At 37.3% G+C, this 22,431-nt stretch overlaps 1 protein-coding gene across 4 annotated transcripts in view; it reads left to right on the forward strand.

The window, feature by feature from the left end:
- The first annotated feature begins 2,624 nt into the window (after positions 1–2,624).
- BMP5 (bone morphogenetic protein 5) overlaps positions 2,625–22,431 on the forward strand; it is a 58,150-nt gene continuing 38,343 nt past the window's right edge. For 2 of the 4 annotated variants that reach the window (XM_059829076.1, XM_059829093.1), the window contains exon 1: positions 2,625–3,179. In XM_059829076.1, the coding sequence (XP_059685059.1) occupies positions 2,696–3,179 (484 nt within the window). In that variant the 5' untranslated portion in view covers positions 2,625–2,695. The remainder of the gene's footprint in view (positions 3,180–22,431) is intronic. The other 2 variants (XM_059829102.1, XM_059829085.1) reach the window with 2 other exon arrangements.

Genomic DNA, 22,431 nt, shown 5'->3' on the forward strand with positions numbered 1-22,431 from the left:
CGCGTTAACAATGATTGTTTATGGGACACAGGTTTATCACAAAAGGACATTGTGTTTATATTAATAAAAAATATTTTTATTTTTATTTTCATGTTCTAGTCAAGGTGCCTCAGTGTAGGGTAAGTTAATGTAAAATAAATAAATAAATCCTTTGTATTTATGTTACATGTTTGTTTGTGGCTCCGTCTGAAAATAAAAGGAGCTGTTTTCATCAAATATATGATTACCAGTTTATATGTTTTCTTACTCAGTTTCTGTCTGGAAAAATGTTTACAACATAAAAGCATCCTCAAACTTGAGGGCATTTTTGGCTTTTTAAGTGGGAAAAGACTCCAGACGTTCTAGTGGGATAATATAGGAAGTCTCTATTGCTGAATGTACTGATAGGCTGAGGACTTAAATCCTCTGAGCAATCAATCCACTGGCTTTTATGAATGCTTAGGGAAAAAAAAGGAAATATATTGCTGGAAAAGAGAAATAAACCTTGTTGCAGGATACGTGATGGCCAAATTCAAAAAAGACATATGTATGGTAAAGTCTCATGTATCATTACAACTGTCAGAGAGGGACAAGTGAGAGCAAAACAAAAACAGGAAATAATACTTTTCTTATAACAAATGGATTTTGAGGGAAAACCTCAATGAGGAAAGAAAGCATATTCTGATTCTGACTGCTCTTCTGCTGGGAACAGGATTTGCTGAATCGATTCATAATTAATTTTACTGTTAATTCAGCAGGTCTAGTATGAGATAAATCCTTCCTTGGTAGAAGCATTGTCTATTACGTGTGCTGATTTATGAGAAAGAATCAGCTGTATTTTAATGATAGCTGGACTAGACTGTAAATATAGACTAGGACTCACAATATATGAGAAAAGCTTGTTTGTGCTTAATATCCTAGATAAATTGTTCCTGGCTTCTTAGGGTGTGACTATACTTGCTGTCACACTCCCAAGTTTACTCAAGAACTGTGTGATTTGCTGAGTAGGTGCTAATCATGTAAGGGAAAATCCCACGGGATACATTTTGTATACCTGTTTTTTTCCTCAAGGTCATGTATTAACCTTTTTTGTCCTTTTTTTCTCCTCTTTATCCAAGGAAAGTCTCCTCAGGACCCAAGGCAAATTATAGGAGTGGGGAAAATGACCACCAATAATCTGAGCAATATGGAACTTAACACTGCGATTTTGTTTTAGTGAGAGGAAAACACCAGTTGCTGGCTGTCATACAATTCTAAGCTGAACTTTAACTTAATGGGCAGCAGCTTTAAGATCTATTTAATATTTCTTATTTCTTCAGTTAAGCTGTTTCTTTCTCCAGTTAATAATAGGTTGTGGGATTAAATCTTAGCTTTTGATATTTACTGGGAAATGTAGTATAGCGAATTATGAGTCAAAATGTACTTTGAATAAATTATCATTGCAAATTACACTTTATGAAAGTTGTGACTATAACCATAATTACACCATTGGCTATGCACAACTTGAAATCTCGCTTGCTGAAGAAATTTGTTTTCATTCAGATTGCATTCCCGACATTTTTAGAAAAGAGTGAATCAAGCCTCACCGACAAAATTTCCTGCAGAGTTTATTAAAAAGGTCACCTTTGTTTGCTAAACTTACCTAAAATATAAACATTTCTTGAATTAATGAGATGCTATTTTAGTCTGTTATGAGAGTTTCCTATTCAAGTTTACTAAACTAAAGACTCATAAGGAGACTCACAAGAGCTTCCACATGACGCCATGCCTTTAGCTATCTATATATCCTAAAATTGTTAAAGTTAAAATCGATTCTGCAAGCTGTTAGGAAAAAAACAGCTGATAGCCAAAATCAGGTATATTACTGTAAATTGGGGGGGAAAGATTTAAAGCTCTGTCTGGCAAGAGAAGGGTTAAGGACTTTTTTGCTATACCCGTTTCAAATTACAATGAGAAGCCTCTTCTTTCCCAGCAGGGTTGTGCTTACATTAGTCTTTAGATCTCTCTTGAAGAGAGCTGTTATATTTGTGCCTGCTAGAGTTGGAAATAACAGTTCAGAAGCTGAAAAGGGTTGAATGGATTTACAGAAGGTTTTTTTTGCGAGTAAATTCATGGCAACACATTAATTTGATTAGTACATGCTTTAGAATTACTTGACACTCAAGCGATTCAAAAGATGTTAAAGTTATCACCAGGCTGCTGGACAAATATGTGTTACACCACCAAGGTACAGATCAAGACAAATCTGTGACTCAGGATTTTATCTTGGGAAGAGCGCAAGGTGTACGAAGAACTCAGAATAACGAGGGAAGATAACTCTGGGAACTACAATGTGTCAGAAGAACAGCTCTTGCTAATACAGCTCCCCACCAAAGACCTGGTTATCTAAGGTTTATATAGGAATGCCTAGGTCAGCTGACAAAATACTGGTCTTCTGCTCCATAAATGCAGAAAAAACGATAACAACAGTGGAAAATTGGAAGTCTGAATTTCAGCTTTCTTAGAAATAACTGCAACCTGACACATTCCATAATATTTAAACAGGGTGGGGGGAGAGAAATCACCAAAGATGTTACGTTTAGAGATGACATTGACATGAAGAATAGGTAAATTTTGTTTTTCAGCCACTGGGAAAGCAGACCTCATAGGAACTCAGAACAAGTAGGAGAAAAGATTTTTTAATTTTTTTTTTTCTTTGTTCTTTTTCTTTTCAAAGATGAACCTAACTGCGCTCAAAGCTTTCGTGGGCTTGCTCTGGAATTGCTGGGTTCTGGTGGGTCACGCACAGGGAGGTTTAGGAGACAATCATGTCCATTCGAGTTTTATTTACAGGAGGCTGCGGAACCATGAGAGAAGGGAGATTCAGAGAGAGATTCTCTCTATCCTGGGTTTACCTCACAGACCCAGACCATTTTCACCAGGAAAGCAGGCTTCTTCTGCACCCCTCTTCATGCTGGACCTGTATAATGCCATGACAAATGAAGAGGATACTGAGGAGCTGGAGTATTCACTAAAGGGATCAATGGCAGGGGAGAGCAGAGGGATACGGAAAGGATACTCTGCCTCTCCAAATGGATATTCGCGGAGAATACAATTATCTCGCATGACCCCCCTGACCACACAGAATCCTCCCTTAGCCAGCCTGCACGACACCAACTTTCTGAATGATGCTGACATGGTCATGAGCTTTGTCAATTTAGGTACGTGGAAAAATTTTTTGTTTCTGCTCTCTTTGACAAACTGTTAGCCTGATCTTGCGAGGGGCAAACCTCTTGGCCGGAGTGTAACCTGTTCTAAAACGGCAGGATTGGGGCCGGGCTGCTGTGCCACTGGTAAAAGAAAAGTCGTACTGATGGTAAAGTAGCTACGTTGTAGGTGGCCATGGAAAAAGATTTTTCTCACTGTTTATATAAAGTCAGTTTCTATAACTCCCCTCTGCTGGCTTCTGTTTTCTTTCTTTCATTGATGTAATGAAAATTCTAGCCTTAGGCCAACTAACTCCTTTTTTTTTTAAATCTAAAAAAATCAAACACTTATGCCTATTGCTCAGTTATTTCCCTCACGGTTTTGCTTAAAGCTCAGACATGAACAAACATCAGTTGTTAATATTTTAAAGCCTAGAATGTTATGAAAAGGGAAAAGTTAAGCCATTTCCGGAAAAAAAAAACGAAAAAGATTTCTTAGGTTGTTTAGAGTTTTTTTCTGTTGGTAAGAGTCAGAGCTTTATTATCTTTTCAGCTGGATGGCTGGATTTTAAATAATCTGTTGCTGTTTCTTTGTTATTTCTATTTAATAACCACAGACTGTGTTTTATTATACTGCCATGGTGCTCAGAGTCTGCAATGGTTCTTATTTTCTGTCATAAATAAATTAAATAACAAGTAGAGTATTAAACACCAAAAACATGCAAGCAAAGAATGCTTTTGAAAATGATATCAATTCAGACACAAAACCTGATAAAACTAAATTATATTGGCTTCTGAGTATACTAAACATTCTTACCAGTTACGCTGTGGTTGAAAAAGCAGTTACAGATTTCTTTAATAGAAGGCAACTTAAATCTCATTAAGAAAGCTGCAAATAATTCATGAAATGTATTTACTAGTTTTATAAGTATTTAAAATGCTGCAGGACTCATAAAGCTAGCTAAAAAAACCTTCTCATTTGATCTGGATAGCAAGAGATTTAATTGAAAACTTGAAGTTTCTCAATAAGCTGGTACAAAATCTGATGAACTCTTGCTTTCCAGGATAATACATTCTGTGGAAACTTTTTAAACAATGGCACATGTTCTGAAATACCTTCAGATTATCACACACATTCTGTACCTTTTATGTCTACCAGATCATTAATCCTTGCTGCAAGATTAAAAATGTTTCCAAACACTAAAATCCTCAACAACTCAAATTTCTAGGAAAATGACACCCTAGAGTTTAGTTGTCGTGATAATAAAATTACTTTTCATTCATTTTTTGGCAGATCAGGCAGTGCTCAATTCTGAGATCTTTCTCCTTGAGAGTAACATATGTCCACGACTCTAAATATATTTGCTTGTTGCTCTTGCTCCTGAAATAGCAGACTAGAAAAAAATGAAATCTCTGTTTATTGAAAATGTGTTCCTCATCCTTAAGAAAGAGTTACATATTATCTGTGTATTACTTTTAAGTTGTCATTGCATGCCTCGATTTACCCAGAGTATCTGAAGTCAGCTGAATTTAAAATGGCAATGTTATAAAAGAAAATAAGAAACACTCTGATCTCCTAAGCATTAGTCAAGGCTCTGATCCTGCAAAATTTTTCCTTGTGTGTCCTGAGAAATACCCTCAGTAAACATGTTGCAGACCATTTCACCAATGGCCCTGAGGACCACTTACACAGGACCTAGCCTTTGATTTCATGAAACATCTTTGATTTCAAGAGGACTTCTTGCAGTGCACGAGTAGAAGTCTTTGAAGGCTCAGTGTCAGATATGTCCTAGCCTGATCCTGCTGTGCTTCCCCAGGCAAAAACCCTCTCTGGAAGAACGCAAGTTCCCACTGAGTGTCTTACCTTGACTGGGACGTTTCTACTATTCGTCTCATTTTGTTGGGAAGCCAGTGTTGCCTTAAGAAAGTAATTCTGAGAAGCTAAAGCATATCTTATGTTTCTAAACCGTGAAAACTGGGGGTGAGATGCTTTATTTTTCTAGTGATTATGATTAATAGACACCATTAACTTATAAAAAAATACTGTGTAAATACCACGTTTTGTTTGGCCTCTGTAAAATTAAAATGTGTCTCAGCTCTAAGTGAGTCTAAATCCTAATTCACTTTAAATGCCCTTCCATACATGTTGGATATTGTGGTTTATCACACATTCCACCATGTAACACGCGTAAGAAATATTGATGACCAATATAGATTAGCTTCAACATTTTTATTAAACAATCCTATGTTTCAGTATAATTAACATAAAAATGAAATAAATCATGGAAACAGGTAACCATTTTATATGATTTATGCAGTAGAAGATAGTGACAGATGGGGGCAAGCTCTTTTAATGTACAATGGGGAAAAATATGCAGTGATAAGTGAATGCTAACACTGTACCTTAAAATCAATAAATGCTGATGCAGCATAGTAATAACTCAACTGGTTTTAGATTTGAAGCCTCAGTCAACTTGCATCAAATTAATGTGCTCTGGAAATAGTATTCACCATGCTCATACTTGCACACCATTAATTACATAAGGTGTAATTATAAAGCTTTATTAATCATCATGATATTTTAAATTGAAACCTTTGTGTATAGTTGTAGGCAGTTATAATAATTTAAGACATATATATTAAAACAAGAAATATGTAGCTGAGATCTTGGGTAGGAATTATTAAGCATAAGATTGAAAAGGCTGAATAAGATTTAAAAGTAAAGGAAAAAAATAGGCAAGGACAAATAATTTTATACTAAAGAATAAAAATTGAAACTTATATGCTAATTTTGATAAAAATCAACCTGTCAGAGTTGCAAATTCCTCACCTACAAAAACAAATTTAAAAAATAATCATCAAGGGAACTGCAATTATAGTTCTGTCAAGCAACCATGGAGAAAAACAAGACTGCATTTACTTCTCCTGAAGTTAAAATTGTAAACACCTGCTCTTTATACTGGAATTCATACCAGAATTTCCATCTCTTTCTTTCTTGAAAGATACGACAAGACAGAGACTATGTCTTGTCCTGTATTTAGTATAAGACTGTGTGCATTGGCAGCTCTCCATAAATATTGATGAGCGTAACAGAAGAGTTAACTGGGGTTGGTCCAGCAGTCAAAGAATAAATGCTCCACTAAATACACTGGGGTTTTCAAAGATCTGATTATATCACCTACAAGTTCAGGACTTTGTTTTCCTCACTGGGTGTTTATTATCCTGTTGTTATATTTTATTATATTGTTGCAAAACCCTGACTGTTTGGAGTTCTGGCATCTTCCTTTTGGCCAGTCTCCCAAAATTACATATATAGGATACCCTGTTCCTCAGAGAACAGACAAATAATACTCATGTAGTCATACTCACTTTTCTGCTCACTCAAAATTTAGTTAGGGAAGGACTTTGTTAAGATAAATGTTAGTGTTCCCACTCTTCACCTCTCACCAAAAGAGGGGCGTTGAATAAAAAAAATATGTACATCACTGAGGCTTGGAGAAACAGCAGCACTTTTATAAACTACATTTAAACATTTCAAGGATTGAATTTTCCATTAGCATCAAAGTGATCATTAAATCCACTGTACTTAAGTGTTCCTTCTCATGCAATTCAAATGGTCTGTATTTTCACTTGTTTACAACCCATCTGTAACTTTTTCTCTAAACAGACTGCTGCATTTGCTAAGCAACTGTTTTCTTTCTCCATATTTTCTTATGTATTGATATGAACTTTCTGTAAGATAGGGGATAAATATATACAAGTTTTCTGGTTTTCTGTTATGTTTTCTTTCTTAGCATGTAAAATTAATTTCAAAAACTCCAATGTGAAGATCCCGATAAAATTTGTGACCCTAGCCTATACTTGCTAATTTAAAGAAGGATACAATATTACGGAGATTTTTAAAGCAACTGATACACCCCAGAAAAACAATTTTCCTTCTTCACATACAATGTGATTCCGCAATCTTAATTATAATAATCCTCAAACCATATGTGCTGTGATCAGTTCTTAAATCAGATGCCGAAATCAAAAGAAATTTTGCCTGTTTGAGGCACAGAGGACTGTTCATATTTCTCCAGCATCTCTACCCCACATTTGTACACTGTCTTGAAGATTTTGTGCTTCTTTAAAACCTGAATCACTAAGCAAATACATAAATTCACAAGATTTACAGCCCATTGTATTCATCGGAGAATGCTAACATGGCAGAGAACAACTTTTATACAGCTACTCTGAGAAACCTACAGTACATCAATCCACACCAAATACCTGTACAAACATATTTTCGTTACACATGAAAAAGAAAGGATTCCTAATTGCAATCAGACCTTGAGCATACATAGTAGCTAGTTTCTTAAATTAAACTAATTCAGTTTCTACAACCTTCCACTCACAGCTAACATATCATCAGCGAGGGATATGGAGTGCTAAGCTATAAAATGCCAGGAGCTGTGGAAGGGGAGCTGGGTTTGAAAGACACATGCAAAAAGGCCTCAGGATCATTAACTTCTCTCCTCAAAGCTTAGGAATGAGCACACTTTCTTTCTTTCTTTTCCAGTGGATTTTAGATGTTGCTGTCTTAATTTTAACTGTACGTGAATTTCCTTGGCTGTGGTACAGTTTTAGTCCGTAAAATGCAGGCTTCTAATGAAAATATTGACACAGCCTTAACTGAAGTGACGGAAATAGTGCTATTATCTTGCCTTGAACAGAGGGATGCTATTACAGAGATAAAACTTGCTAAATAACAAATACACCTCATGTCTTTAACTGTGGAATTGGATCAATACTGAGAAAAAATAGGAAACCTTTGTGGAGTTTTTTGAATGGCAACCCAAAGTCAATAAGATGGCATTTTTCACTCTTTTACACAAAATTTAAAGCAAATTAGATCAAGCAGTTCTCATTTAATCTTCACCCAAAGTAGACCTCACTTGGCATCTTGAAATCCTAAGGTTTTTTTCCCTTAATAAAATTTTCGTCACCCAATCAGTGAGCTGAACTGATTTGTTGTGACCTAGGTACGCAATAAAGCATTAGAAATAACTAATAATGATGACATAATTTTCTATTATCAAATTAAATATTAAGACAGCTTTTTGCAAAATAGGTTTATTTATTTCTAGGACAAAAGGACTTTACCCACAGGATGACATTCCCTAAAAATCCTCACCCAATCCTTACAATTCATTAGGCAGTTTTAACCAAGTTTTGTGCGATGACAGAGCACGTTGTTAGGGATTGTTTTTGATTTTGAGCAAGAAATATTCTCCATATTCCTTTTTGGAATTACACTACATTTGTTGTTTTATATTGAAATATTTTATATTTCCTTTGAAATCTCTCATGTTACATGAACCTTATGAACTATATAGCTCTACCTCAAAATAGGTTTGTGTGTGATCCATAAATATCATCTAACAAAATAATGTTTTTATAGCTGTCAATTAATTTTTTTGCCAAAGTTAACACTTTAAATCCAAGTAAATTATTGTATCTACCGAGCCAAAAAAATGTCAAGCTCTCCATTAACTGCGGTATAAAACTGTCTGACTTTCCTTGCCGACAGATTTGAAAGAAATTGCAGATAACTGAAGAGAAACTGATTTAGCAGATGGTTAGACGTGCATGGTGAAAAACTATATATATGTATGGATATATAAAAATATATATTATTATTAATATTTTTCCCATTGGGAAGAACGGCTGACCCAGTTCCGCTTCTTCTTTAGAAAGTGCTCCTTTCCAGACTAAACACAGACTTTGGGTGGAGTTGTGGGGATTTTATGTATTGTACAGTACATATTTTCCCAGGAAAACACAATCTTGGAGTGACTCTGGCTAGCCATGAAAGAGAAAGAGGGAGGCTTGTGGAGACGCCTCTGTGCAGAGGGTATTAGGGGAGGAATCCGACTGCCATGGAGTGGATGGAGAGCTTCTTGGTTCTCTTCCTAAAATCCGATTTGTTTGCTTAGATAACAGGACAACTTTGGCACGTATGTGATCTCCCACACCTATTGCTCCTGTTATTATTTTCTCTGAATGTTAAATTATGCAAAGAATTTTACCATGGCTACCTGCCTACTTACTGCCTGAATTATGGAGGTAATTACGACATGGGCAGCTTTTTTCTTCTCTTTTTAGCTACAGCGGTTCCTTTCAGCTTGCTTTCATAGGCCCGCAAACTAATAGAGTTTTGCAGAAAATTGATTGATTACAGTCTGATCATTCTAGGTGTCGTCTGGTGTTTCCACATAGCTGAGAATGAACAGTTTATGAAGTGCCAATTGCAGCCTCCAGCTAAAGAAAGGCTCCCCAGGGCTTCAGGAGAGCTCTGGCTGCTACCAGAATTTATAATTATTTCCCACACTTTTCCCCATCCTCTCCTACTTGTCCTTTCCCTTGTCTCTAAGCCCTGCCGTCTAGGCAGGGTCACTGAACTTTATGTCAGTGGCATTTGGCTGCAGGAGGGATTAAAGGCCGAGAAGTGGTGAGACTAGGCGACAGCGCGGGAGATGGAGAGGGAAGAAATGAGAGCAGGCATGAGAGAAAAATGGCAAAGCACATGCCAAGCTTTACCGGGAGGACAGCCCTCTTCTTCTCAGTAGGCAACGGCCAGCATGCGGGGCTAGACGCAGACCTGCTGGGCATGGGAAAGGTTCACAACAGAGAAACAGCCTCTGCAGGAACTGGTATTACTGAGAGAGTTAGTCCCTCTCCTCTGTGCCTCACATGGAGCGTGATGTTGTAGCACCGAGAGCATTTCCCATGCCAGCAGTGTTACAAAAGTGGAGGCAAGTTCATCATGGTAGGGAGAAGAAGGTGCATGCAGACAAAGAAAGGGCAAAGAACATGATAAAGACAGATAATGTGCAAATGAAAGAGAAAATGAGGCCAGGTATGGGTTTCTTCTCCTAGTGAGCCTTGCAGGTGAAGGGAGCAGTTTTCTTCTCAATCCCTCGTGGCAGAGCAACTACCTCAACCTCCCCAGGCACTTGGCTCCCCGAGCAAAATTTCTCGTCCTTGCAAAATAAAATGCAACTCCCCCCACCCTTCAGTTTGTGTGTGCAGGGAGTACACAGACAGGCTACTAACGTTTGCAGCCATAAATAACGTAGAAGCTAGCTTTTAAAAACCACAAGTTAAAGGATGAGGGCTGCCATGACGCACACAGAAAGGTTGAGATCAGAGGAGCAGCTAAAAGGGGTCGGGAGAAACAATGAATCCCCTTGTTCTGAGTCATATTTATGAGTGCTCCATTGCACCTAAAGTTCATATTTTATTGGCTAGGCCATGGGGTTTCCCCATTTGCTCATCTCTTAAAATAACACCCCTGGTTAAAATTTCCTATAAAACACAGAATGCTACAGCAGGCAGAACTTGTCAACCCTGACAACTACATTATTTAAGTTTTTGGGTGGGGTACACCAAGCAGAAGCTGGTTTGTGTTTTGTACTGAATTATGAATTTGTTTCTATAAAAAAATGACTGTAAAACAAGTAGAAAAGGAGAGGTTTTACAGTTCAGCTCTCCACTCAGGAACTTCCCACTATTATTGAGAGGTGCTCCAAAAGGTGAATCTAATGTTTAGTTCCCGACTCTTTTTGAGCAACTGCTCCGGTGCAATAGACTGAGAACTTGGCTTTATTGACCGCTATTATACAACTCAATGACATGTGTGGTACCTTGCCAGAACGTGGCTTTACTTATTTTCCCACTGTAATTCAGGGCAAACTGAGACAACAATTATTAATGAGTCAGAGCCTAGAAAACTAATCAGGACAGCTAGTGCTGGTGCATGATATATATCCATATCTGACAACCAGTGGCTTTGCAGAAGCAAAATTCCACCTAACTCTCTTTTTGGAGGAGAATCAGGAGGAGGTAGGAATTTGAATAGCTGAAATTTCTATTAGGTTTATCTTTATCTGACTTAGCAATATTACCCCCTCAGACCCCATGAGAACCTGAGGGTCTTTTCCAACCTCAATGATTCTGTGATTCTATCCTTTTGTAGACTGTGTCTATTAAATTAAATTATTGTTCTAATTCTCATGTATTTGCCTGTAATCAAATGAAGCTATATTCATATCTGTAAAAGCTGTACCCATAATCCAGAGTAATTACCATAAACTAATAACAATTTGTCTAGGCATATCCATTTAAAACATCTCTTTTTTAAATGCAAGGGCCAAATATAGGTGGGGTATTCAACTGTAAGGTACTGCAAAATAATTTCAAAAAGATACTGTGTTGGACTTCTATGATATGGATGGCATCAGTTTTGGAGGCAGAGGTGTTAAATTCTGTCCTGGCAAACCTAGACTATGGAAGAGCAAAGAGCAGCGACACTGAATGATTTGTGAGCCTGATTTTGGAGCAGCAGGCTGATGGCACCTGATGGCACCTGGTGCCTGGAGCCATGGGATTCTAGCGGTATGGTTCGCAAAAACGTTAGCTGAGAAATCAAAAGAGTGGGTGAACAGTAGTATGGATGATGAAGCCATGGGAGCAAGAGCAAGCCCAGCGTACAACCCCATGACAGCTGTAGTCTTTGTGGTGATTTATGGTGGCTGAGATCCAGCAGGAACTTAGCTTTGGAAAGGTTCTTCCCAAGGTTACCTCAGCTGGGGTATCTGTCAATAACTACAAGTCATAACATGCTAGTGATCCCGAAGGTTAATCTGCTGCTCCTGACCAGGTTACCTTGCTGCCTCGTACACAAAATGCGTGCAAATGTTTTGCAGTGTGTCTGTCCCAGCCCCAGACTTACCTAAACCTGGAAGTCGGAGAGTGAAATGTCTGAGCAGCCAAATAGGAAAAACCTGAAGAGCCTCAAATAGAGAATGAAAACAGTGTGCCTCTGTTCTCCAATCCATAAAGGATTGGATGGGCCCATGAGGATGGGCAAATACGTCTGTGCTCATTTTCACTTCTGCGCACTCTCGTTCTTTGACCTTGCAGAGTACTGGAATAGCTTTCTTCTTATGAAGCCTCTTTTTACTTTGGCTGTGCGCTCTGTAAAATACCTCGCTCCTAAGGGCCTCGCAACACCTTGCATTTCCTCACGGTGATCTCAAGCTTTACTTCAGAAAGGGCTAAAAAAAGCCCTTCTATAAGGGCAACAAGTCTATTTACTCCTCTTAAAACGACGGTTTTACAAAATAATGAAAAAGAAAAAGAAACACTGGAATTAAAGCACCAAAACTGAGATTTGAGATCTGGTGTAATGGAGAGAGGATGTGTGGCTAGTTTAGCTCTTGTTCTCAGAATATAGATTTGTGCCTCTCTGAGGCACGTGTGCATGCGTGTCAGTCTGTGTGCACGGCTTTGTGTAAGTAATATAGAAAGCATGTAAATCTCTACAGTTTTAGTCATTGGGATTTTTTTCTCCCTTAAATCATGATATTCTTTCCCATCTATACTATGTGGCTTTAGCAGCCCTGACCTTTCAAGCTGCCTGTTTGAGCCAGTGTTTATCAGATGACCATTTGACCTCCTTGTTAATTGTACTTAATTACATCCTGTTGTAACATTTTGAAATAAGGAGGAGAGTTTATGGATCTGCTCCAAAGAGCAAAATTGCAGCGGAATTCAGTGGTATGAGGTGCTGAGTAATCTCATAGTTAGGTCAATAAGAGCTGTGCCTTGTCCAGTTGATTGCAAAATTGGATCCTTAAACCGTTCCTTTTCCATTTAGGATCATTGGTACTTCTGAGAATAAAAGGACACAATTTTCTTTGTTCAGAGAAGGGCTTCTCCTCTCTGTTTCTCAGCTTGGAGCTTTCTCCAAAGAGATCAAGGAGTAAGAGGCCTATCAACAGTACTGCAAGGGCTGAAGTTCACATATGATGATATAAAAGGGACAAGCCTCCATTGCCACAACGGATCTTTCTGTGGTTTTCCAAAACTTCAGAGTTCCTTTTGCTGCCCTAGAATTGCCAGTTCCCATGAGCTTTTTGAGACTTGTATAATATTTGCTACGAGATTTTCTGTGCATTGATGATTTATGGGCACATCTGAGGTTTCATTAAAGAGCAGCAATTATCCCCTGTAGTTGCAGAAAAAGAAAAATGAAAACAAATCAACATCGAGAAACACATGCAGTTCTTGAAAATGGGCACTCTAAAGGCTCATAAAGCAATTTCAAACACTTCTTATTTTATAATGCTTTTCATATAGCTGATGGCTTTTGAAACACTTGGGGTTGACCATATTGCTTCTCTTCTCACTAAAGATGAGTGATATATATATGCTTCCTCTACTGTTGTTGTTCCATAGCTCACTTTCCACAAACTTGATTTCTAAGATTATAGTAAACTCGATTTCCTAAAATGAATGAAGACAAAAAGGAATAGAAGCTATAAAAAGATTAATACCAAGTGAAAATCTAGTCCCAAGACTTTAAGGATCACAAGGCCAAAGGATACACCTTCAATTTTATTAAAACACTGATAATTAGACTTGTTGGAGAATGAAATGCCATGAAGAATTAATTGTCTGCAATAGTAAACTACACATGGCATTACTGTAAATGGTTTATCATCCAGCATGAGTCATAGTCTGGATAAAAAAGACAAGTTACTTAGTGCTGTGCTGTGAGACTCTAAGCTGACACAGAACTGCCCATGATTATCACCGTGAACTGAACAGTATTGTTGTGAAAGTTAAAAGTCTATACTAAGTCTTTCAGGCAGCAAAGGTTAAACCTACAGTTCAACTACACACAATTGCATTTACATAGTTAAATGTTTTTTACATATTGATTTAAGTTACAAGCTTATATGATTAAAAATAAAACACAGAATTTGCTGAATATAATAGTAAGTTATTCAAAAGATTGTAATGTTTAAATCCTCTTTGGTGTTAAGCGGTAGTAAGTGTAACTGAAATCATACAATTAAATATGATAACTTTCAGGGAGGGCTGGTTTATTTTTCAGAATTTTGAGAGGTACATGTAATGTGACACAATATAGTATTGTTTATCAAAGTAGTTTAAAATTAGGTATTATTTCAGAATAAAGTTCTTTCTTTTCTTTGATTCCTTGGTGTGCTACTTTATTAATGTCATCTTATAGCTATCTACTATGGGTCTTCAAAAAGTAAGACTTTTTTTTCATCACTTCTTAAACTATTGAATTAATAATCATGTTTACTGAGGCTGTATATCATAATGAGAACAAATTTACAAGGAGGTGAATTTATATATACATGTAAATTTTTTAATTTAAGTAAGTATATTTTAAATAATATTTTATAAAATGTATGTACATATATATTTTTAATATATTTATATATGGTAATGGAAAATCCAGAGACAATTTATGCTATGGAGTGAATACCAAGTAGATTGATTTCATGTTGCAATTCACTAGGTCAGAATGGAGGGAATAATGCCATTAAAATTAACAATATATTGCCCCCATTTTGGTTTCCCAGCAGTTGTGTTTTGCTTTCTCCATATTTGTACGTATTCCTTAGAAACGGAAAAATACAAAGGATGTGCTTACTAGCGTGTGTGTGTACAGGACAGACCTAATGTAAAAGGGGTTCATCACAGGTCTCGAATCAATGAAACAGTCACATGCGTGAACAGAAAACTTGGCTCCATGGGCACAACTCCCACATAAGTTACGACCTGTTCATCCTGTGTTTACGTTACTATTTGCTGCTGTACAGGAATGAAGTTTCTTTTACTAACATTATATCACCTTGGGTCAATGAGATTTACCATGGACTGCGTTAAACCATGCTGCTTCAGCTTGTCCGCAGGTAGGGAGTGTGCTCTCATCAAAATGGGGATGAAAGCAAGCCCTCAAAAGAAGAGACTGTGATGCTTCTGGTTTTGGGGGTGGGCAACAGATGGTTCTAAATTAGTTACAAAGAAAACCAGGCCTATCACCAACGATTAGGGCAGTAGTCACTTCTAGCCCTAGTCGAAACAGATTTAGCACAAATATCTACAAAGGCAAAGGTTGATCAGATGCTGTAAAATGGGTGCCAAATATTCTTAATGGTTTTGTACCAAAAAGATTGCATTTGAAATAAAACCCTATGTTAGTGGTCAGGTTCCCACTCCCTGCTATTCTTACCCTCTGCTCAGAAAGACACCCAAATTTTGTCTGAGACACAGCAGCTCAACTGTTAGGAGTGGAGGGAAGCCAGTATTGTAACATACAGTATGAGCTTCAGGAGATCATCTTTGCTGTTCCAGAGATGTGTTACACCTATAGATACCTCTACAATCAGCCTGGGTATTATGTTTGTAAGTAACTTGGCGAGGAATAAGAGAAAGATAGTCCCAGGTGGAATAACAGTGAAAATGCAGGAATGATACCAGCATGTCCACGGTCCTGGGCAACCAGATCTAGGTGACCCTGCCTGAGCAGGGGGGTCAGAGCAGATGATCTCCTGAGGTCCCTTCAACCTCAGCTGTTATGTCACTCTGTGATAGAGTGGTTACAGAGTAGGGGGATCTTACTCTTGTCTTATACACATTGACATAAATCATTCCTACTTTTTTTGGGGGAGTGGAGTGATGATCTTGCTCAGACAATTGTTGGATGAACAGTTTTTTGTGCTCAAAGTGTCATGCTTTTTCTTTCTACTTTGGAAAATATTTTCTTGCTTTTTATGTCATTTTGAGACTCCTGGTCTCTCTCCCAAAGTCTGTCCAAAGTAACCTACTGTGATCACCTACTGTGATCACCACCTATTGTCATGTTAGCAGGAGCTAATCTGAGCTCTTTCATGGCACAAATATTTTTTGTGAAGACTGCTTTTCCTTTCCTCTGGCACTGCAGGTGTAATGCTGGATGGCCAACCCAGAGATCTTTTAATACACTAACAGTCAGTGAGTTTCTGCCCTGAAAGAGGGTTGAAATGTTCATTAACATTGGTAAGTTTTAAGTTTCTTTCAGGAAAAAAAAGTCCAGGTGTTTCCTCCTTCTTGTTGACGGGACTTATTCCATATGGGGGGTTATATGTGGGTGAAATAATCTCTCTTTGTGAGAATAAATCATGATCAGATTAGACTACCAGTGCTGCAGAAGAGAGGGTGCAGTTTGAATCAGTATAACAAGCTGTTAAAATCACAGCCAGCTCCCAAACTGGCTGTTAAAACCTGCTGTCTGAAAGTGCCACTCCTCATCACTCCTGCCCAGTCTCCTGGCTGCTCTTCCTCCTCATCTTTCTCTTGTTTGTCCCCCGGTGTGATGTCTGGGAAGGCCCTTTCCTGCTGTGCTTCTGGCCCCATAACTCTGTTTCTCAGCACCACTGCTTAGGCTCTCCTGGGTGGATCCTTGGTGTTGGCTAATAGCAAGCATGCACAGGGCAAACCTTCAGAATGAGGGTTAACAATTTATATAAGATAGAATTCCAATCTCTTTACATTTTTAATTTTTAAAGTAATGACTCAGTACAGTGATTAGCTCAGTACACACTTGTGCACACAAAGTATAAATCTGAGGAACTCTGAATTCATTTGAGCCATGCTAAGATACTAGCTAAGCACATGACCTGTGATCATCTTTTTTTTTTGCAAATGTATTTAATATCCTATCAATAATATAGCATACCAAAATAATTTTTAATTTATTATATGTAATAAAGCATTTTTCTGCTCTCTAAATGAGATGTTCTTGAGGATTTCCTTCCTCATCGTTTTTACAGCTGGACTGTTTTATGGAATGTTTGGTCAGTGTTAATGAGTATGGGTAGTATTAAAATACTCAGATGTGAGCACAGGGTAGGCAGAAAATAGTGCCTATCCAGTCATACCCAGTTTGGCACGCAGACACAACTTCCATGGAAGCTCTTCCAACAAATTCCACAGTGGGAAGTGGATGGAGTTTATTAGATGACATGTGCAAATGCTGAACCGCGGAGTGACTTGCCACCTCTGGGTGGAAGTGAGCAGAGGGTTAACATGATCAGGAACTAAAGAGATGTGGGAAGATAGAACGGGCTTTAATGTTTAGCTTTTACTCCCCTGCCAGTTGCCCTATGATGATATATGCCCTTTCACCCTTCTCAGAAGTTATGTTCCATCTGTATACTTTTACAGTGTCAAAACGGTTATAACTTACACCTATTTTCTGACCATTGGATCCCAGAGGTATAGCTTTTGTTCCTATTCAGTTGCAGCTGAACCCAGGAGGGATCTTTTTTTCTGCCATTTGTTAACCTTGAGGTTGTGTTGATCTGACATCCTGACTTTCACACACAGTCAGAAAGCTGGGAATAATTGTTAGTTTTCTTTGTGACGATCTGTGATAGAGAAAAACAAAATTAAATATGAAAAAAAAAATGGAAGTCTATTGATAGACAGTATCAAAATGTACTGGCTTTGCCAAAGCCCAAGTGAAATAGACATCATTGAAAATGCAGACAAAATTAACAACCTCAGGCACGGTGGTGTACGTATTAGCTAATTTATCTATGTGTTAGCTCAGAACTACAGAATACAGTGATCTTTTCTCTGATTTGTTCTATTCTTTCAAGTAAAGATTTATTTATCACTGATGAAAATGAACGCAACCAAAAACCTAGTGGATATGCATTTTTAAAATAGGTATTTGTGATTGGAGTGCCTTTGTAATATAGTGTGACTTAAAACAATGAAGAAATCAGAGGGTCTGTACTTGCTACATTCAAAATAGCAAACTGCATGCGGTTTTTTCTTCATTGCCTCCTCCCAGACCCTTGGTTGCGATGCTTCTCTCTTTTGGCACACATTACTACTGACAGCACAAAATAGGTCCAAATATGACCTGTTACTGTTAATCCTAGAAGTTATGACCAGCTGGACTTTCAACTTCAAAATTTATGGAAGAAGATTCAGCTGAGATTCATTCTACCACTGTTAGCAGAATTAAAAAGCACATACATGCAGTGTATCTTTTGTTGTGCTTCATGCTACAGCTGAACAACTGAACTGAAAGTTTTGCATTCGGGAGGTTGAAGGATACAATGCATTATACTATCGAAACTAGAAGAAAAATTAGATTTTGAGGAATCACTTTGTCAACTATCTTTTGTATTAGAATCATGATAACACCCAGACTTAGACTCTCACAATTCTGTTCACTTCCAAAACTCAATCTCTTTATTCTGGTTACTTTTTCTTACTGTTGGCCAGGATCAAACCAGCATGAGAAAAGCAGGGTGTTGCTTTTCCACTTTTTCTGTATCAACAAGTGAAAGCCTTCCAGCATTTAATTACTATTGGAGCAGCTGCAGCATAGCACTTGTTTTGACTTGTTGAGCAAGTGCATTTGACTTGGAAGATACAGAGAAGAGTAAACTGAATGAATAACACATGTTTACCAATTAATTTTTCACCAAAATACTGGCTATTGAATGAAGACCAGCAATTTCATTACAACATCTATTTTATCCCATATTTCAGTGTGAAGTAACAAGAAAGCATCACAGGTAATCTCATGGTGTTCAAGAAGACCTGGGAGATTATGAGTGAGAAAGCTGAGCTCAGTTACGCCTCTTCGGTCGAGGCATTTCTTTAGGTCTATGCTTATAAAAGATGCCGGCAGGCACTGTTATATGGTTCCTGGGAACTCTTTCCTGCTCAAGGTGAATGCTGAAAGCTTTTTATTACTAACTGAGCTCTAATTCTTAAAATAATTCAAGAAAAAAAAAGAAATTTATCCTTTTATATATTTACTTATATTCTACCATGGTTTTGTAACTTCCATTATTTGCCTAGTTGCTGCCTGCCACTTACTAAAGTTGAATACACTGCATGTGTGTTTTGAGGGGATTGGAAAGTAGAAATCACATAATTTCAAAGTCCACCTTAAATATCATTCAGTGTTTCAAACTATTTTGGCTTTTTTAAATGTGTATTTTGTTAATTGGTAAGAATCTATCAGATCTTATGGACTACAACAATGAAATTAAAAATTTAAAATTTTAATAATAGAACAGTGCTTTTCTGGTCATTCTCAAAAGATCTAATGCTAAATGCTTGGGTAAGATACATGAATATTCTAACTTATTTTTTTATAAGGTATGGGATATTGGAATACATTTCTTCTATGAGGGAAAAATAGAGAAAACCAGTATGTCCTTGAAAAAAGTCCAGGCAATGTATTCTTCTTCTTTTTTTTTTTAATTATGGTTTTCCTTTTCATTCTTTCTCTAGATTCTGTTGCAGTCACTGAGTGTTTTCTCATTGACTTTATCTTAACTTGAATTACTTTGCAGTTCATACAGTTCAGTAATTCTGTGCAATTATGGAAGGGATATTCTACCATTAAAAGTCTGGATTCAATAAGCAATAGATGATTTTTCATTTATTGAAACTGCCACTAACTGCACAGTATTTCATCAAACAATTTCAAACTGTCCCTAATTTATTTAAGCAAAATAGCCAAATGTTGCTCATTGATGTCGGTAATTGACTGAAAATAAAGAATTTAGTGAAATAACTAAATTTACAGCAGTGTAACTTGCTTCAGAATATGACCTATCAAGATTTCTGCTTTGTGTTTTAATAAGAAAGTATATTTTATGTAAAAGCAATTGACATCATTCTTTCAAAACCACATCTGTAAATCTATAATTACTTTAAATACAACCAGTCTAATAATAATAAATACAGAGAAACTCAAATATACAGTACTGCAATAAAGCAGTTCTTAAGAAACAGAACTGTTGCAGTGCAAAAAAAGTAAAGTTTCTGCAGACTTAGCCTCCTTAATTAAGCAAAATTCTCACTGAATATGGAAATAGTTTTGCCTCAGTCGGAAGGGGATAAGAATTTAAATTAAGATTCTGACAGTGAGTTTCATGTTTAAGATAACATATATGTGGAATGTAATTTTGGGGACACCTATTTTCAACCTCTGCCTACATTTTTGACTTAAGGGATCCTTATACGCCTGCTCTTCGGCTTTGAGTATGAGCTGATCCATTTTGATCGGAGATGAGTTCCCAAAAGATCTCAGTTCAGAAGGTAAATTCTGAACATCCCCAAGACACATGGACAGGCATGACTGAAGCCTGTGCAATGTATTTTCCCACCTCAGCCTGGGGAAGGAGATGAGGAGGGAAATGGAGGGTTATTAAGCCTAAATCACCTGCTTTCCCTTACTACTGGCTACAGAATAGTCAGGGGGGCACCAGCCCTCCCTCGTTCTGTGGATGAAAATGTGTAAAAAGAAATGCAGAAGACTTGGTACTAAAAGGAAAACAATCAAGTGGGCATATGACTCTGAAGCTTTGTAGTTAAAACATTCAGCTGAATTATTATCTAGTAAATGCCTAGTATCAAATGAATAAAAAAAAAAATCAGATGTGGGAACAAAACCCCATTTTGTTCTCATTTGGACCCCCAACCCTTGCATTTCTTCTGTGTAGTGGCCCAGGATGTCCCACTGTCGGGCTACTCAGCATCCTGGTAGTTAGGATACAGTCATCAAAAGCAGTTGATAGGGATTGAAATGTCCTTTGAGCAAGGGCTATCTCTTAGTCTACTCTCTGGAGCTGCGGATGACTAAAGGGAAAATGCAGATAAACTCCTCTGTTCTTCTTACTGGCTGGTGCAAGACAGTTGACCCTTAACAAACAGAAGTGTCTCTCCACTGACTGTATCAGGCAGCCGTCTCTGGTGTCCGAAACAATCCTTTAAGGACAGGTGACTATTTTTATCAATTTCAGTGTCTAACTCAAAATAGATTTCCTGAGTCCAGATCAGGATTCTTAGCATTCTATAAAACAGATCAAACCTGTTAAAGCAGTATATTTGCATTGTCTGGTTTGTTTTTTTTTTTAATAATCGCTTTAGGAAAGCTTAATCTAAGTTTCTAAAGTTAATGTTCATTTTCTACAGTGTAAAAGCCTAAACAAAGTTACAAAGCTTTAAAATATATTTTTTAAAATCTGTTATCTGGTCTCCTCAACTGAGAATGATGTTCTGATGGATGTGCTTATTAACTTCTCTCTCATGCACTCCATTAAAATATTTATACCTAGCATAGCTGTATTTTTTTTTTTAAATCTTTTGTTCTTCTCTAGGATCACATCTTTTCTCCTATCCACATGTCCTACAAAACATTTGTTGCCTTATTTTGTAAAAAGTGAGTCAGTCTAAATAGTCTAATCGTGGAAGAGGGAATGTCTTTCTAGAATTTGAATGTTGGAGAGAAGAGCAAGAATGAGGTAAACAGCTATTTGATGTCTGTCTTTTCACAGTAGCACAATAGCTAATTCCTAGGGCCTCTGACCTTTTAGTGTCCTGTAACAGAGTACTTGCATTAATCTGTTGCTTATCTGTCACCTACCACATTTGATATTTCCAGCCTCTGCTTTCAATTATCAGTCATTTGAGGCAGCACTGAGTAATTTCAGGAGAAAATGCCTGGAACCTTTGACCTGTTTTTGTCAGATAACCACAAGTGTTCACTGTAGATAAACTATCATTTCATTATATTCAAGATGTAAACGAGTGTCGTTTGTAGTGTATCAGCTCACTGTAACCTTTATCACCCTGAAATGATTAAAACTGACTGGTTTACTTTGTGCTTATACAAAGAATTCGGAGTCAAACAGTGAAATTCAGTGAGATTAGTGTAAATGGCCCCTTATAGTTACATGGTCTGTAAGACCCTCCGTTTTGCCTTGGCATGTATATTTAGTAGTTAAACAGTGACATTAAGTTGATTAGTGAGGCTTCACTATTTGTGATTCCAGTTGGGATCCTGGGATCTTACACTGTAAAATTAGCTTATTACAACATATCATTGGTTTGTTCCCCGGTTTGCCAAAGAAGCTTTCACTTTCCCTATGTGTCACCACATACCAACCTCTTCAGGGAAAGCAAAGCACATGTCAGTGGGGAGCTAATCACTAATGAAAGAGCATGTCTAATAGTCCCTCATGCACTATGACCTAAACTCATTGCTAGCACTTTTTACATTTTTTAAGCTCAGTCAACAGTTAATCAGACATTTATAGCTGAATTGGTAAAATACCGATTACTTATTATACTGTCCATCCATATATGTCCTTTGTATCTTCTTTCCAGAAGACAAATACTTTTGGTAATGAAAATTAGTGCATGATATTTTCTCTTGGTGTAAAAGATGACCCCTTTTCCAAAAGATCTTTTTGGTGTAAACTTGTCTTCATTCTTCTTAGAGTTGGGCTTCATGTTAATACAGTATGAATATTTCATCAGTTTGCCACATGAGTGGAAAATATCTTTCTTTTCCGTCTTACACACAGGTGTTTGCGATATTCCCCTG

The sequence above is a fragment of the Gavia stellata genome, chromosome 2 (assembly GCF_030936135.1).
Source record: "Gavia stellata isolate bGavSte3 chromosome 2, bGavSte3.hap2, whole genome shotgun sequence".
NCBI lineage: Eukaryota > Metazoa > Chordata > Aves > Gaviiformes > Gaviidae > Gavia > Gavia stellata.